This window comes from Rhinopithecus bieti, unplaced genomic scaffold (assembly GCF_001698545.2).
Source record: "Rhinopithecus bieti isolate Rb0 unplaced genomic scaffold, ASM169854v2 scaffold_15339, whole genome shotgun sequence".
Classification (NCBI taxonomy): domain Eukaryota; kingdom Metazoa; phylum Chordata; class Mammalia; order Primates; family Cercopithecidae; genus Rhinopithecus; species Rhinopithecus bieti.
The window spans coordinates 128,196-146,001 of NW_016808089.1; the positions used below are offsets into that span (position 1 = coordinate 128,196).

The window sequence follows — 17,806 nt, forward strand, 5'->3', positions numbered from 1 at the left end:
AAAAAAAAAAAAAAAAAAAAATTGTTGGCTCTTCCCAACTCAGTATTGCTGCCTGGCTGGCTCGAGGGAACACGAAAAAAGGACAGACAAAATACGTTGAAGAAATAACATTAAATATTTATTAAAATGTATTCTATTGATTATATAATCATCTGTACGTGAGATTGGAAGTAGGCTCACTTTGAATTCTCCTTGAGGGCAGGGATGTTGTGTAGTTCATCTTTGTATTCCCAGCACCTAGCACAGAATCAGGCACACAGGAGACGCTCAACAAATATGGGAGGAGGAAGGGCGGAAAAAGTGGTGGGAAGAAATCGCCCTTAGGAGACACCCTCCTTCCGCCGTGGTTCTCCAGCTCCGGACTTCCGACCTCCCACCAGCAGATGGCAAGAAAGAGTCCCGGCGCGCCAGCAAAGGGCTGAACTGGGCGGAGCATCTGAATAGCCGGCGCGCGCAGTCTCCGGGCCCAATTTCTACGTGCACCGGAAGACGGAGGCCCTCTTTCCTTGCCTAACGCAGCCATGGTAAGCTGTTTACTTAGCGAGCTCCTAGGACGTATCCGCCTCCATCCTCCCCGGGCCGGGACTGCCCGAGGTCTCGGGACTCCTACTGGGGATGGCCGGACAGAGGCGAAGGGATCACGGCCTCCGTGGTAGGCCGGGACGGGCTCCAGGGCGCAGAGCGAACGCTGGCCTAGGGTTGGGGAGGCGCGGATCTGGTGCTGCTGTTGGGAAGGCCTCTGTCTCTGACCCGGCCACACGTCGTGTTCCCGGGAGAAGCTGGTTTTCCTCCCGGGCCGGAGCCGCGGCTGGGCCGGGAGCAGAGACTGCGAGCCCGAGGCGGGTGGGCGCTGGGTCCGCCCGGCGGAGAAAGATTTTCTTTGTCATTGTCTTTTTGGCACGGCCCGACTTTACCATGTGTGGCCGGTAAGCATCTGGACACAGCATTAAAGAGGCTTCCTTACTCTTAAAGTAAAATTGGTGTCAGCTTTTGGCTTTAGTGTACGAAGGAGCAGCACATGTGTTTGTGCGGGTGTCAGAATAATCTTGTTCCAGACGTCAAAAACACGGTAATAAACTGTGAAAACTTAAGAAACACAGGCAGACTCCTGGCTCATTTCTGTTGCTGTGCGTCCCCCGGCCATTTCACTAGTATGGTGTCCTGGAAAGACCCTAAACTCTAAACATGAAAATGTTTATGCAAGTAACATGGAAATACTGTAGCAAGGTTCTGAAAGATAGTAATCAGTAAACGTTCTGAACCATAGTAACCAAGAATCTTCTCTGTTACAATAAGACTTGTTGCAGCTTATGGATCTCACGGTATTTGCTAGGTAACTGTTTGCTGCTTCTGTTTTATCGGAACTACACTTCTTTAATATTGTCCACATTTTGCTGAAGATGAAACTAAACAGAGTTATTTCTAGAAGTTACACACTAGGTTTTGTAAGCTGCTCTGAAACCTGATTAACAGCATTGCAACCTAAAACTTTCAGGCTCGTGGTCCCAAGAAGCATCTGAAGCGGGTAGCAGCTCCAAAGCATTGGATGCTGGATAAATTGACCGGTGTGTTTGTAAGTATCTTATATAAATATTTCCGTGGCCGCTGTTTTTAATGCCTCCCAGGACTCATTTGGGGACCAGGCTAGGGGAGGAATATCTGTTATTGGCTTCCTCTGCTCTTGAAGGAGCTGTGCTATCTAGCTGTCCCCCACTTCCAGTCTGTTTAATATTTTTGTACCTCGTTTATTCCACATACCACATAGTACATTTACATGGACTCAGGATTCATGTTCTTAATGATCCTAGTCCTCTGACAGGGAAGATGCTGTAAAACTTTAAGGTATGAAATAGTTTTGGAAGCTTTTTACACCTCCTGTGTAAAAGCCCAAGTTGGGTGTAATGGACAGTCTTGGTGTTCAGTTAGTGGATCTAGTGGACTAGGAGGTGGGTTTGAGTGCTTGAGTGAATCCCAACAGTGATTATCATTTTTAACGTTACAGGCTCCTCGTCCATCCACCGGTCCCCACAAGTTGAGAGAGTGTCTCCCCCTCATCATTTTCCTAAGGAACAGACTTAAGTATGCCCTGACAGGAGATGAAGTAAAGAAGATTTGCATGCAGCGGTTCATTAAGATCGATGGCAAGGTCCGAACTGATATAACCTACCCTGCTGGATTCATGGGTAAGTGGAAGTTTTAAATACTCTGGAGATGCATATGGATGGAAACCCTATAGTATCCGAATACTACTGTCTTGATCATATCTCTAACCTTGTAATCTGTCAAGTCTCTCAGAAACAGCCTGACCTTCCCTCTGTTTTTTACTTAAATAAAAAATATGCAAATAAAAATGAAATGTTTCTCAAAACTAAATTTCTATTCACTTTTAAATTTTACATGCAGTCATAAAAACAGCATCTTGAAATATTGAAGATCTGGCCATGATCTTTAATCTTTAGAATCTTTGTTTGATTAGAACTGGGAGGCACATGGGGGTTCTTTTTTTGTCTTAGAGAGCTATGGTTGTTGCTTGGCATGAGGTAGTGGGGATCACTGTATGTAGTAACGGGTTACTGCTTGATTTCAGATGTCATCAGCATTGACAAGACGGGAGAGAACTTCCGTCTGATCTATGACACCAAGGGTCGCTTTGCTGTACATCGTATTACACCTGAGGAGGCCAAGGTGAGTGTGGCAAGCAAACTGGGTCTTTACTCAGTATAGTTACTTAGTTGTAAGGGCCTGCATTCAGTGCGAGTGCTGCTTACAATGAGGTGGGTATTGATTACTTAAAATCTCATACCTATTAATACCAAGCTAACAATTTGATGAGATTCTGTCTTACATGTAAATTTATTAAAAGTCTGGCTGATAGCTGTAGAGCATTGCTGGATACCTAAAATTGACCCCTATTTGAAGTTAACTTCCTCAGCAGATTTTCTTTTTTTGTGGTAGAAATGAATTTCAGTTGAACTGTGACTTCCTGGTGTCTCTTAAGAGTCAAGGAGAATGATTTCTGGGAACTTGTTTATTGGGTACCTGAAATATGAGCCCTTTGCCGAGTCTCCATTTGTGGGGGTAGCTTTACTTTGGGGAGGGGAAGGTGTCGATGGAGGAAATGGACAGTCCTTGAGGCACTAGCTTGAGGTTTAGAAAAAGATTACAGTCTTTGATTATTTAATCCAGTTTGTTTTGATGGCTTTACACAAAAGTTTAGGGCTGTTTGGATTATTGGCTGTAAATGAAGGTTAATTTAATTGGCTTATGTGGCTCCTAATTTCCTTTTGCACAACCTTGTTAGCAGGCTGGAGGGCACATCCAGTGGCATCTGTGATGATTTGATATCAGCGAGTAGAGATCCAAAATTGAAATGCTATGTGAAATATTTGTTGATTGGATGAACTGGTAATACAATTGCTGTTGGTGAAACGAAACTCAGTACAGGGAGCTATTTAAGATACAGTCAAGTTGAAGGGAAGAATTCCCAGGGCCCCGTAAGGCTTAAGGAGCCTGGGAAACTGGAGTGGCATTTATGTTGGAGGAGTGGAGGGCAATGGTGGATGTTAGAGGATGAGCCTAGAGAAGGGCTGTATGCAACATACACTTGAGGGTGGAAAGAATGGTCAGCGCCAGAATTATTCTGCAGCAGTTAGGGAACCCATGGTTCCTGTGTAGGGTTAAAAAGTATATGTGAGATGGATTGAATGTGGTTAACCCTTGTATTTTTCTAGTACAAGTTATGCAAAGTGAGAAAGATCTTTGTGGGCACAAAAGGAATCCCTCATCTGGTGACTCATGATGCCCGCACCATCCGCTACCCCGATCCCCTCATCAAGGTGAATGATACCATTCAGATTGATTTGGAGACTGGCAAGATTACTGATTTCATCAAGTTCGACACTGGTAAGCATCCTCTGTGCTACCTGGGTACCCTCTTTAAGGCCTAGATCATTATGAATTGCACAGGGTCTGGGTATCTTTTATTAAAACCATCTGCTCTGATCCCCAGGTTTGTTTATAGCCAGAGGCACAAATGCTCAGAATATTCATTTCTTCTTTTAAATTGTGTTTTATAGAGGGGTTTCTTACTGTGTTGCCCAGACTGTTCTCGAACTGATTATAGGTGTGAGCCCTGGGAGTCCTAGCATGGGCAGCAGTTCCATATGAGAAAATGCAAATGGGGGGAAAAGGAGGAATAAAATTTGTTTTGGACCCATCTCTGAACTGCTTGTCATTTGTTATATTGGGTTGAAGCAGATGATTTCTTCCTGCCTAGGTAACCTGTGTATGGTGACTGGAGGTGCTAACCTGGGAAGAATTGGTGTGATCACCAACAGAGAGAGGCATCCTGGATCTTTTGATGTGGTTCACGTGAAAGATGCCAATGGCAACAGCTTTGCCACTCGACTTTCCAACATTTTTGTTATTGGCAAGGTAAGTCTGGGTTTTCTTTCTCTCTAGTCCGGGTAAGTATGTCAATGCAAATGGGTGCTGGGATTGCAGCATCCAGGCTTCTCGCTGGCTCTGCTGAACCTAATGCAAAGCCTCTTCTGGATAGGACTCACGCAGAGCTGGGCTGAGTTATAATGATTAGCCTTAGGTACTACTAAACTTTGACTCCCTTGAATAAATGGTGGGTACCTGCTATGTACAATAAACTTATAAGATATTAATTATGAAGGGCATACAGTGAGTTTCATAGGACAGCCCCAGAAACCCAAGCAGTGGGTACTTTTGGTAACCAGCATCCGTGTCTTAAAACTGCCTAGCTGTTGCCAAGTGCTCTCACAAACAGACTTCAGTTCTGTTAAATGAGGTGACAAGTGTAGCATGTGCCAAGCCACTATGAGTTGATGTGTGGTGGGTTTTCATTCTCCTTGTTTTCTCTTCCAGGGCAACAAACCATGGATTTCTCTTCCCCGAGGAAAGGGTATCCGCCTCACCATTGCTGAAGAGAGAGACAAAAGACTGGCGGCCAAACAGAGCAGTGGGTGAAATGGGCCCCTGGGTGCCATGTCAGACCTTTGTACGTAATTAAAAATATTGTGGCAGGATTAATAGCATTCTGGTTTTCTCGGGGGGGTGGGGGGGGTTGTTTTTTTTTAAATTCAGTTTCCTGCTATTTTACTGCATAACATGAACAGTGATTAAATTCTCAGGCAGGCTTAGGCAGTCTGTGTTGTTGGCTGGGCTTAGTCGGTGGTGGGAAGTAGAAGATAACCAGACTTGGGAAAGGAACAGCAACTAACCAAGGAGTAGAGAGAGCCAAGAAATCCCAGAGTATTGATCTCGCCCCTCGACTTGGCCAAGAACTTCTCTACCCAGTGGGCCCCTCTGCCCTGTTAAGCTCCCTTGGCTTTTTAAAAATCTGCCCTCATTTTCATCTCCAGTCTTTATTGCACTAGCCCATCCACAAGCCTGGCTCATCTGTTTTTCCCATTCCTGTGCCCATCTTGCCAAACGCAGGATGAAAATCTCCAACTGCCCTTAAAGGTCATCATAAATGAGCTGTTGTTGTTGCAAAGCAGTGCACTTCCATGGACTTAGTGCCCTTATTAATCTCCAGCTGCCGCTGCAGTCCTCAACTTTGTTTTTCAGAGGACAGAGATGTAGAACATAAACTTGTTCTTGCTTGCCCAAATGTGTCAGATCATGTCAGGTTTGCTTGCAAGTCTCAGGAAGATGTGCCCCTGCTTCGTAGGGTCTACTGTCACACACCTTTTCCTCAATCCAGTCCCTCCTGTCTGTGTCAATTATCCTGCCTTGTGATTTCAACCTTTTCTCAACCTGCTCTCTCGTTCCTGTTACCCTATAAAGCATGTCTTCCTGCTAAAAATGAAAACCTCCTTTGCCACCTATAGCAGGGCTTTTCAGCTTTGATACTGTTAATGTTTGGGGCGACATAATTTGTGGGCAGCTGTCCTGTTCATTGTGTGATGTTTAAAAATATTCCTATCCTCTATCCACTAGATATCCGTCCCCACCCCTGAGTCATTATACCAAAATTACTTCAGACATTGCCAAATGCCCTCTGGGAAGCGAAGTTGCCCTGTGTTGAGAGGTACTCCCTTGTAAATGCTGTATCTCACATCATGTTTCCCAGGCATAATGGTTTAGTAGTGGATAAGAGGCTTGCAGAGGCACTGTGCCTTAGGGCAGTGTCTCTACCCTGGCAGCATCCTGGGCTTTGAGTCAGCAGACTACTTGGTCTTGCCAGAGAAAATCAGCTAAAGGAGGCACGCCCAGGGGTCCTGAAGCCCAGATTTGGTCCTGTAGGACTTCTTTGCCATTCATATTGCAGATGCCAAAGCACGACTGGCTGGGGTCCCATTAACTTTTTTAAGAGACAGGGTCTTGCTCTGTCACCCAGGCTGGAGTGCAATGGTTCAGTTATAGCTCATTGCAGCCTCAAACTCCTGGGCTCAAGAGATCCTCCAGCCGCAGCCTCCTGAGTAACTGGGACTATAGGCACGCACCGTGACGCCAAGTTAATTTGTTTCTGTAGGGAAGGTCTTGCTACATTGGGCAGGCCAGTCTTGAATTCCTGGGCTCAAGTGGTCCTCCCACCCTGGCCTCCCAAAGTGCTGGGATTATAGGTGTGAGCCACTGTACCTGGGCCAGAAAAGGAATCTCTGCAGGGACTGGACCCAGCTAAATCAGGGATGGGAAAGGTGTGTGAGTAGGCTTGCCAGATATCTTGCTTTAAGAATGGTTCTCTTGCTGAGAATGGAGCTCATCCTGGTGGCCAGTTGTGATGAGAGGCCAGGTCAGAAGTAACCTTATGGTACCCTTCAGAAACAGGCAGGTGAGGCCGGGCGTGGTGACTCACACCTATAATCCCAGCACTTTGAGAGGCCAAAGCAGGTGGATCGATTGAGCCCAGGAGTTTGAAACTAACTAGTCTGTGTAACGTGGCAAAACCCTGTCTACCAAACATTGGCTGGGCGTGGTGTCATGCATCTTTGGTCCCAGCTATTTAGGAGGCTGAGGTGGGAAGATCACTGGAGCCTGGGGAATGGAGGTTGTAGTGAGCAATGATTGTGCTACTGTACTCCAGCCTGGGTGACAGAGTGAGACCCTGTCTTAAAAAGAACAGGCAGGTGAGACTAGGAAAGGCCAGAGGGCAGGACTCTAGCCAGCAACCTGGATGCAGGATCCTGAATGCTGGTAGGCTGGCTCTTGGTGCTACGCCACCCAACACATCCTTGGCTACACTTTGCTTCTTTCTAGGTACTAAAGTCTCTGCTCAGCAGATGATAGAAATTTAGCTAAGGGAATTTTAGCCAAGGGACCAAAGCAAATAGGGAAAATGAGAAGCCTCAGAGTTCCTTTCACATATACGATGGTTTCCTAGATGCTAATTGGTGAACCAGTTAGCACAACTGGAGAATTGGTGTGTTCAGCTGTGGTCTCATAGGGAGATACGGGGTTTTGTTTAATTTTTATTTTTGGAGACAGGATCTCACTTTGTCACCCAGGCTGGAGTGCAGTGGCAGGATATCATGACTCAATGCAGCCTTGACGTCTCAGGCTCAAGTGATCCTCCCACCTCAGCTCCCTGAGTAGATGGGACTACAGGAGCACACCACCATGCCTGGCTAATTTTTTTTTTTTTTTTTTTTTTTTTTTGATAGAGATGAGGGTCTTGCTATGTTGTCCAAATTCCTGGGCTCAAGTGATCCCTCTCAAAGTGCTGGGATTACAAGCAAGAACCATTGCGCCTAGCCTGGGAGATTTCTTTTCAAAATTTTAAACTTCTTGTGGTTTTTTATTTATTTGTTAAACTAGCACAGGGATTTTTGTTTTGTTTTGTTTATTTTGAGACGGAGTGTCGCTCTTATTGCCCAGGCTGGAGTGCAATGGCATGATCTCAGCTCACCACAGCCTCCGCCTCCCAGGTTCAAGCGTTTCTCCTGCCTCAGCCTCCTGAGTAGCTGGAATTACAGGCATATGCCACCACGCCCGGCTAATTTTGTATTTTTAGCAAAGACGGGGTTTCTCCATGTTGGTCAGACTGGTCTTGAACTCCCAACCTCAGATGATCTGCCCACCTTGGCCTTCCAAAGTGCTGGGATTACAGGCATGAGCCACGGCACCCGGCCGGGATTCCCCCCCCCCGCCCCACCCCACTAGCAACTTGGAAGATTTCCATTCTAATACCAGGCAGGTGGACTTAGCCCAAGGGCCTTGAATCATCTAAATGAGCTACAAATTTCCAAATAAAATGGCTTGTGTCTTTGTAAGGCTTTTAAAGCCTTCCAATTTGCTTCATATTCTTAGAGCTGAAGGAAACCTTTGAGATCATCTCAGCAGTGAGCCAAACAGAAGTCCTGAGATGAAACAGACTGAAGCCAGCAGAACTTAACCAGGTTTAGTTTACATCCCTGTGCCTCCAGCCAGGCTAGGCCTCACATCTGAGTCAGAGTAGCACAATGCAGCACAGCTTTGAATAAGAATAACAAATAGCTAGGACATATAGAATAGTTTACAAAGTCATTTTGATTTTTTGATACCCAAATCCTGTATTCTTTTCCCTAAACCAGATAGAGAAGAGTGATACCTCCCTCCGGCCTGTCTGTTTATACTGTCCCCATCAAACTCCAGCCAAAAGCTTTGGACACATCCTTGATTCCTGTCCTTTTATCAGAAAATCCTGGTGACTCTACCTTCAAAATATGTCCAGAATCCATATTTAGTGATACTTAGAAATAATTGCTCGATTTTGCACAATCGTACAGCTTTTTATGGAGTCCTTATCTTTGAGGATACATAATAAAGGATTTGCAGAAGAAATGACGAGCAATCTGAAATTTGCTTCAAGTCTGGGTGCAGTGGTTCATGCCTGTAATCCCAGCTCTTTAGGAGGCCAAGATGGGAAGATCATTGAGGCCAGGAATTCAAGACCAGACTGGGCAATGTAGAGAGACACACCACCACCTCTACAAAAATTTTAAAAATTAGCTGAGCGTGGTGGTTCTCACCTGTAATTGAAGCTACTTGGGAGGCTTAGGTGAGAGGATAGCTTGAGCCCAGGAATTTGAGACTACAGTGAACTATGACTGCAACTGCACTCCAGCCTGGGTAACAGAACAAGACCCTGACTCAAATAAAAATGACCATGTATTGATAATGTTGAAGGTGAACGATGGGTAGAAGGGATTCATTACCCTCTTCTGTATATCTTTGAGATTTTTCATAATAAATATATAAAGGAACAAATAGCACAATGTATGCCCTCCTCCCAGATAATATCAGACCACTTCTCACCTGCCCACCCTGGTCTGAACCACCAACAACTCTTGCCTGCACACTAGATTATAGATAGCACCAGCCCATAACGGGTCTCTTGGCTTCCATTCTTGACCCCTCCAGTCTCAACCCAGCTGCCGAATGGGATCCTGTTTAAGATAGGTCAGGTCACTCCTCACTCATGCTCCTAAGTAAGCTCCCATCTATCTCAACTCAGACTAAAAGCCACAGCCATAAGAACCTGCGAGGCCCTCACAGTCTGCCTTCTCACCTCATTTACCTGTTCCCTGAGTCAATCTGTTTAGCCACACTGGCCTTCTTGATGTTTCTTGAACACAAGAGGCATTCTGCCTCAGTACTTTGCATTGATTCTTATTGTAGTTTATATTATGAACATTCTCAAATATGCAGGAAAGTTGAGACAGCAGTATAGTGATTACCTATATAGACACCAGCTGGATTCAATAATGGCTAAGATTTTGCCATATTTGCTTTATTTTCATGCCTGTATATGTACACAAACATCTGTTTTTCTGAACACTTCGAAAGTAAATTGCAACCAGGCACGGATGGCTCACGCCTGAAATCCCAGCACTTTGGGAAGCCAAGGTGGGAGGATCTCTTGAGCCCAGGAGTTCAAGACCAGCCTGGGCAACATAGGGAGACCCACCAACTCTAAGAAATACAAAAAAGTTATCTGGATGTGATAGCACTGGCCTCTAGGTACAGCTACACAGGAGGCTGAGGTGGGAGGATCACTTCAGCCCAGAAGGTGAAGGTTGCAGTAAGCTAAGATTATGCCACTGCACCCCCAGCCTGGGTGACAGAGTGAGACTGTCTCAAAATGTTTTGAGATGAAGTTTCGTTCCTGTTTCCCAGGCTGGAGTGCAATGGCGCAATCTCTGCTCACTGCAACCTCCGCCTCCCAGGTTGAAGCAATTCTCCTGCCTCAGCCTCCTGAGTAGCTGGGATTGCAGGTGTGAGCCACCACACCTGGCTAATTTTTGTAGAGACGGTTTCACCATGTTGGTCAGGCTGGTCTCGAACTCCTTACCTCAGGTGATCCGCCCTTCTCATCCTCCTGAAGTGCTCTGATTACAGGCATGAGCCACCACTCCTGGCCTCAAAATTTTTTTTAAAAAAGGGGTGGCTGGGTGCAGTGTCTGACACCTGTAATCCCAGCACTTTGGGAAGCAAGGCGGGCAGATCGCGAGGTCAGGAGTTTGAAACCAGCCTGGCCAACGTGGTGAAATCCCATCTCCACTAAAAATACGAAAATTAGCCAGGTGTGCTGGTGGGCAACTGTAATCCCAGCTACTCAGAAGGCTGAGGCAAGAGAATCGCTTGAACCTGGGAGGTGGAGGGTGCAGTGAGCCGAGATTGTGCCAGCGCACTCCAGCCTGGGGGACAGCAAGACTGCATCTCCTGGGGAAAAAAAGGGGGTTGGGTTGGGGGGGCACGTGTTCTCAGGACCTCCTGAGGGCTGTGTCACAGAAAAATCAAAACGGTGTTTTAAAGTACATTGCAGACATGATCTCAGGTTCCTGGTACCAAAAGGTGGCAAGTGCTGGGTCTGAGGGACTCCACCCAAGGAGTTAATTTCCATGCTCCCTTGAACATAAACTGGATATCCAAGAGTGATGCTATCTTTTCAGGTACAACTTTCTCTCCCGAATCGGAAATCCACTCATCTGCTCCAGGTTGTTTAGCTTGGGAAATTCCCCAAACACAAACATCAATTTTAAAGCCCAAAGGGTCTGGGCACGGTGGCTCACACCTGTAATCCCAGCACTTTGGAAGGTGGGCGGATCACCTGAATTCGGGAGTTCGAGACCAGTGTGGCCAACATAGCAAAACCCCATCTCTACTAAAAATACAAAAATTAGCCGGGCGTGGTGGCTGGCACCTGTGGTCCTAGCTACTCGGGAGGCTGAGGCACAAGAATCGCTTGAACCCAGGAGGCGGAGGTTGCAGTGAGCCAAGATCATGTCACTGTACTCCAGCCTGGGTGACGCAAAGCAAGACTGTCTCAAAAATAAATAAAATACTATTAAATTTAAAAATACTCTATTGTGAAGTCCATGTAGCCAGTTGATTCTCACAGAATGCTTCTATTGACTTTTGCCAAACTTTCATATCCATAGCCAACCTATGGTTATGGTTGCAATTGACAAAAGAACGTTAGCTCCCATGAGAGTATTGGTTGATATTTTTGTTTGCATTAACAAATAAGACAAAAGTGAAACAGCAAATACATATATGTTGGAACTTCAACTCACCTGTCGACGTGAGCAGCTTTTTGCTGACTTGGAGAATAGTTCTTAAATACTGAAAGAATATTTCCTTAATTTTAAACTTTTTTTAAAATTTTTAGAGACAGGGTCTCTATTGCCCAGGTGGGAATGCACCCTGCTACTCACAGGCACAATCACAACACCCTGCAGCCTTGAACTCCTGGGCTTAAGTGATCCCCCTGGGACTACAGGCACATGCCATCACCCTTGGCAATTTTTTTGTACAATTCACAATGTAATGGCTACAGTGACAGCACATTTCTAAGTTTAACCTGCGTTTTTAAACATTTTCTCCATCACTTAACTAGACAATCACCAAAACAATTAACCAAATTCTGATTTGTAGTGTTTGCCAATTTCCATGGCTGATTTGAGGCTACCAACATGTCACTGAACAAGGAGTTGGGAGATGCACGTAGCACACCATTACATAGCATTTCTATCATGCAGATACAACAAGTGTGAATAACTTCAAGGGCATCATAGAGAATAGTAAAATGTAGTAAAATAATTAGGAAGTGATGAGATTTTAGTATTTATTACCTTTTTTTTTTTAGACAGTCTCGCTCTGTCCCAAAAACAGTATATTATATAATATATATTATATATATATTTTGTGTGTGTGTGTGTGTTGTTTTTTTGAATTTTTTGGCCTGGGCATGGTGGTCTTATCCCTGTAATTCCAGCAACTTTGGAAAGGCCATGGCAGGAGGACTGCTTGAGCCCTGGAGTTCGAAACCAGCCTGGGTAAGATGGCAGGACCCCCACCTGTACAAAAAAAAAAAATTTTTTTTGCCGGGCACAGTGGCTCAAGCCTGTAATCCCAGCACTTTGGGAGGCTGAGATGGGCGGATCACGAGATCAGGAGATCGAGACCATCCTGGCTTACATGGTGAAACCCCGTCTCTACTAAAAAATACAAAAAACTGGCCGGGCGAGGTAGCTGGCATCTGTAGTCCCAGCTACTCGGGAGGCTGAGGCAGGAGAATGGCGTAAACCCGGGAGGCGGAGCTTGCAGTGAACCGAGACCGTGCCACTGCACTCCAGCGTGGGCAACAGAGCGAGACTACGTCTCAAAAAAAAAAAAAAATTTTTTTTTTTTTCTTGACAAGGTCTCACAGCACTGATTTCGGCTCACTGCTGCCTGGACCTCCTGGGCTCAAGCAATCCTCCCACCTCAGTCTCCTGTGTAGCTGGGACTACAGGTGCACGCCACCATGCCCAGCTAATTTTTTTGTGTGTTTTTTGTAGTGACAAGGGTTTTGCCATGTTGTGCAGGCTGGTCTCAAACTCCTGAATTTAAGCAATCTACCCACCTCGGGCTCCCAAAATGTTGGGATTACAGGCGTGTAACACCGCACCCTGCCAAAATGTTTTTTAAAAATTAGCCAGGCAAGGTGGTATGTGCCTGTATTCCCAGCTATTTGGGAGGCTAAGGAAGGAGGATCCCTTGATTTCAGGAGTTCAGGGTGGCAGTGAGCTATGATTGCACCACTGCACTCCAGCCTGGGTGACAAAGCAAGACCCTGTCTCTAAAAACAAAACAACAAAAAAAGAGGATTGTGCTATGTTGCCCAGGCTGGTCTTGAACTCCTAGCCTCAAGTGTTTCTCTTGCATCAGCTTTCTGAGTAGCTGCGATTACAGCCTGAGACACCATGCCTGGCAAAAATATTTTTAATATTGATTTTTTTTTATTTTTAATGAATGCTGAGAAAATTCCTGAAGATTTAACAATTGGCCCTTGGGAGCTGGTAGGAGCTGGTTCCAGCTGGTATGAGACCCAGCAGGCTGCCCTGATTCTGGCAAGTGTGCCTGCCACCTCAGTACTCCTCACATGGGCACTCCTCCATTCCTTCTGCTACCTCTGCCGTGGGCTACTTTCTGTGCACCTAGCCTAGTCCCTCTTCTGCAGGCTGCTGCCCACTCCCTAGAGCTCAGCTTGACATATGTCACTTTCTCTTCAAACCCTCTTGTTCAAAATCACTGCCTGTAGAATCAAGTTCAGATTCCTTGGGCTGTACTTGCAAGGCCTCCCCAGTGTGGTGCTCAGCTATTTTTTCAATAGAAAGACAACAGTAGCGTGCAATCCCAAGTTTCTCTTTACCACCACGACTTCTTTCTTGGGCATCAGGCCCCCATAGCCACCTGCTCCCTGGGTGTCTCCTGTTGGATGGTCTCCTGATTTTCTTGTAGGGCCTCAAATTCACCCTATTCCCTTTTCTCTTCAGACTCTTTGGACACTGTTTCTTCTCACAGGAACATTTTTCTTCCACTCTGCAACCCTGCTAGTCCCTGCTCCACTAACTTTTTTCTGGCGGACTGTCATCCATCCTTCAGGTCTCAACTGAAACATTGCTTCCCCTGGGAAACCTCCGGGAAGGTGAGGGACCTCATGCACACCATTTCTCTCTTCTTCCCATCATAGAATTTGCCACATTGTATTAAAATTGTCTATTTGTCTGTCTCCCCCAGGAGATTGTGAGGTGCATAAGGCTCATCTTGTTCACCACTCTATCCCCAGCACCTAGCCTGTTCACTGGCACACTGTGGGTGCTGAACAAATGAACAAATTAATGAGGTACATCCAGCAGTTCCCCTATAAACCCGCCCCCACATCTGTCTGGTTTCCTTGCTGTTCCCCTAGCACACCTTGTACTTTCTCTCTTCTGAAAACAAAACAAAATCCATAGTTTTGTTTGTGCTTAAGGGGACAAAGTCAGAAAATGTCACCTTCTGAAACTGGAACTAATAGAATCAACATTGAATAGATGAGATCAGCCATCTGCAAAATAATCCACTTTAAGGGTTGGTTTGTAAATATGATACCAATGAGATGAGGGTGCTTCTCAGGTCTCTATGGTGACCAGCATGTTGCTGCAGGCTGGGAATCTGCCAAACATAAAGAAAGTGATAATGTCAATCAATTGTAACCTGATTGCTAGAGATAATGCTGTATAAACAGGAGGGCCCTTGTCTGCATGGGGTCTTGACAAGAGTTGAGCTAAAGAGCAACAAATTTATTGTGTCTGATCATCATTAAGTGCTACATGCAGCCCTTTGCAGTTTAAAAGCTCCTCCTTGCAGTGAATTTCCATGACCCTGAAAAATTGGGCTTATTTGCCATTTTACTGGTGAAGAAAAATGTCCACACCTTCACTAAGCCTGCAGGAAGTGAGAAGGTTATGAACTCAAGGACAGAAATACTTCTAGGGCAGACACAGCAGCTTTTGGCTTTGAAGAGGTTTGGCTTGGGCCCTCAGACCCCCTTGAAGGGGGACAGGTTGTCATGGGGTGGGGCACTGAATGCTGCCAGGTTGATCTCTTGTTCATTCAGCAAACATTTATTGAACCACGACCATGTGCCCAGCAGAGCACTAAGAGCTTGGAATACAGTGGTAAGACATAGAGCTCTTTGTCAAACTGACGACCTAAGTTCAGGGCTGTGACAAGTAAACAATCACAAATATGTTGTGATGGGTGGTCTGAGAAGGGAAGCACGAGGCCCATAGAAGGGACACCTACACGGGTCTAAGGGGAGGGTCTGGGAAGGCTTCACAGAGGAATTGGTGCCTTAGGCTGACTTAAGCATCTGAAGGGACTTAGAGACAAAAGGGAGCTGGAGGAATCAGAGGTTGAGGAGAGAAGGACTTTCCAGGAAGAGATGGCAGAAAATGAGAAAGCTTGGGAGTGAGGGTGTATGACAAGTAAAGGCAAGGGAAGAGGGGTGAGGAGGAGTTGTAAGAGGCGAGGCTGGAGAGATCATCACAAAATCCAAATTAATATCATCATAACCTCACAGTAATAACTTACAATATAACAAATCCATCATATTAATCACAATTAGTAATCGTTAGTTGATTAAATCAATACTAAATCATATTACTGGTACTGACAACTTTATAATAACCAAGTCTAATTGGCAGCAAGTGGTTAAAGTGCTTACGTGCAGGACACCCAAGTTGACCAGGTTACACACCCTCTCTCCTCTCTCACCCTAACAACAGTCCTACCAGGGAGGTACTGTTCTCCCACTTTACAAATGAGAAAGTTGAAGATTGAAGATGTTAAAAAGGATACCAAAAGTCACATTCGCTATGAAATGGCTGGCCTGGCATTAGAATTGAGGTTTATAGGGACTCCAGAACCCATCCTGTAAAATGATTTGCCTAATAGCATTAGGTCTCATTACACATGTACAAAAATTTGGACTTAAACAGAAATAAAGTCATCCATGAGTTCTGGACAGGGGGTCAACACCCAGATTTTGCTTTTTTTTTTAAATTTTTTTGAGATGGAGTCTCCCTCTGTCACCTGGGCTGGAGTGCAATAGCACGTCTTGGCTCACTGCAACCTCCGCCTTCCGGGTTCAAGGAATTCTCCCTGCCTCAGCCTCCCGAGTAGCTGGGATTGCAGGTGCCTGCCACCACACCTGGCTAACTTTTTTATTTTTAGTAGAGACAGTATCACCATGTCCAGGCTAGTTTCGAACTCCTGACCTCAGGTGATCCACAAAGTGTTGGGATTACAGGCATGAGCCACCGCGCCCGGCTAAATTTTGCTTTAAAAACTCTCTCTGGCTGCCCGGTGAAAGCAGCTGGTGGAAGCAGAGAATAGAGGCAGAGAGGGCCACGGAAGGCTTTTGCCTTTTACTTCATCTCTCAGGTAGTGTGGCTTGGCCTAGGGAGATAGCCGTGGGGACAGAAAGAAGGGATTGGCTTCATGCAATTTGTAGGGGGTAAAATTGGCAGGCCTTGGTGACTGATGGGATGTGGAGAGTGACAGCAAGGAAAACTTGAGAATGACTGCCTGAGTTCTGGCTTAAGCAAATGGATGAGTAGGTGGCAGAGCCATTTGTAGAAAAGAACATGAAAAGAGGAAGAGGTCCGGGAAAAGACACCCACTGAGTTCACACTGTAGGTGGAGGGCGAGGTACACACGTGGAAGACACTAAGGAGGAGGGCCTTGGGAAGCAGTTGGAGAGATGGTTCTCAACCTCAGAGGAGAGGTTCCGACTAGGCATCAGGATAAAGAAGGTAACTGGAGCCCTGGAGGGATGAGGTCTCTCAGGCGTGCCATGCCCCTGAGTGAGAAAGGCAAGGGCTGAGGATACCCTGATGCACACTATTTGAGGGAGGACAGAGTGAAAGGGTCTGCAAAGAGCCTGCTTGTCCCCATAGGAGAAGATAGCTGGCAGGCCCAAGGGAGAATTGAGACTTCAGTTCCTTGAACTGAAAGGACCTTTAGAAAACATTTGATTAAAACATCTCATTTAGAGATGCCTCCCCTCAGAAGGACACAGGGCGGCACCACTGCCAATTTGAGCACTCTTGTATCTTGCAGCTAGGATGAAGACTTGGGGCTGGGTCTCTAGCTGTGGGGAGAGCTACCCAAACAACCAATCCCACTCTCTTAACCCAGCTCAGCCCCTTTGGAATACAAGGCTCTTATCTGTGTAGCAATGGTTTGATGTAACTGTTGAAGAAACACTACAGCATAGCGGTTAAGGATACAGCCTCTGGGCCAGGCGCAGTGGCTCGTGCATGTAATCCCAGCACTTTCGGAGGCCGAGGCGGGCGGATCACTTCAGGTCAAGAGTTCAAGACCAGCCTGGCCAATATGGTGAAACCCCATCTATACTAAAAAAAAAAAAAATAGCCAGGTGTGATGGTGAGCACCTGTAATCCCAGCTACTCAGGAGGCTGAGGCAGGAGAATGGCTTGAACCCAGGAAGCGGAGGTTGCGATGAGCCAAGATTGCACCACTGCATTCCAGCCTGGGCAATAGAGCGAGACTCCATCTCAAACAAACAAACAAAAAAAGGATATAGCCTCTGTGCCAGAGTACCTGTGTTCAAAACCCCCACCAACATTCACTAGCTGTGATAGTGGGCAAGTCAATTCACCCCCCTGATTCTCAGCTTTCCCATCTGTAAAAGGGGATAATAATTGTACCAACTTCATAGGGTTTGTTGTGAGGATAAACTGTATTAGAACACTCCCTGGCAACTATTAATAGTAAACTCTGGGCCAGGCGCAGTGGCTCATGCCTGTAATCCCAGCACTTTGGGAGGCTGAGGCGGGTGGATCACCTGAGGTGAGGAGTTCGAGACCAGTCTGACCAACATGGTGAAACCCCGCCTCTACTAAAAATATAAAAAATTAGCCTGGCGTGGTGGGCACCTGTAATTCCAGCTACTTGGGAGGCTGAGGCAGGAGAATCACTTGAACTTGGGAGGCAGAGGTTACAGTGAGCCGAGATCCTG

The 17,806-nt window shown here is 46.1% G+C and overlaps 1 protein-coding gene across 2 annotated transcripts in view; it reads left to right on the forward strand.

Moving 5' to 3' along the window:
• The first annotated feature begins 401 nt into the window (after positions 1-401).
• Positions 402-17,806, forward strand: part of RPS4X (ribosomal protein S4 X-linked) — a 21,332-nt gene continuing 3,927 nt past the window's right edge. Inside the window, exons 1-7 of one of the 2 annotated variants that reach the window (XM_017885489.1) lie at positions 402-524; positions 1,496-1,573; positions 2,003-2,183; positions 2,588-2,685; positions 3,732-3,903; positions 4,277-4,434; positions 4,894-5,026. In XM_017885489.1, the coding sequence (XP_017740978.1) occupies positions 522-524; positions 1,496-1,573; positions 2,003-2,183; positions 2,588-2,685; positions 3,732-3,903; positions 4,277-4,434; positions 4,894-4,995 (792 nt within the window). In that variant the 5' untranslated portion in view covers positions 402-521 and the 3' untranslated portion in view covers positions 4,996-5,026. Of the gene's footprint in view, positions 525-1,495; positions 1,574-2,002; positions 2,184-2,587; positions 2,686-3,731; positions 3,904-4,276; positions 4,435-4,893; positions 5,064-17,806 lie in introns of those variants that run through there. The other variant, XM_017885488.1, reaches the window with a different exon arrangement.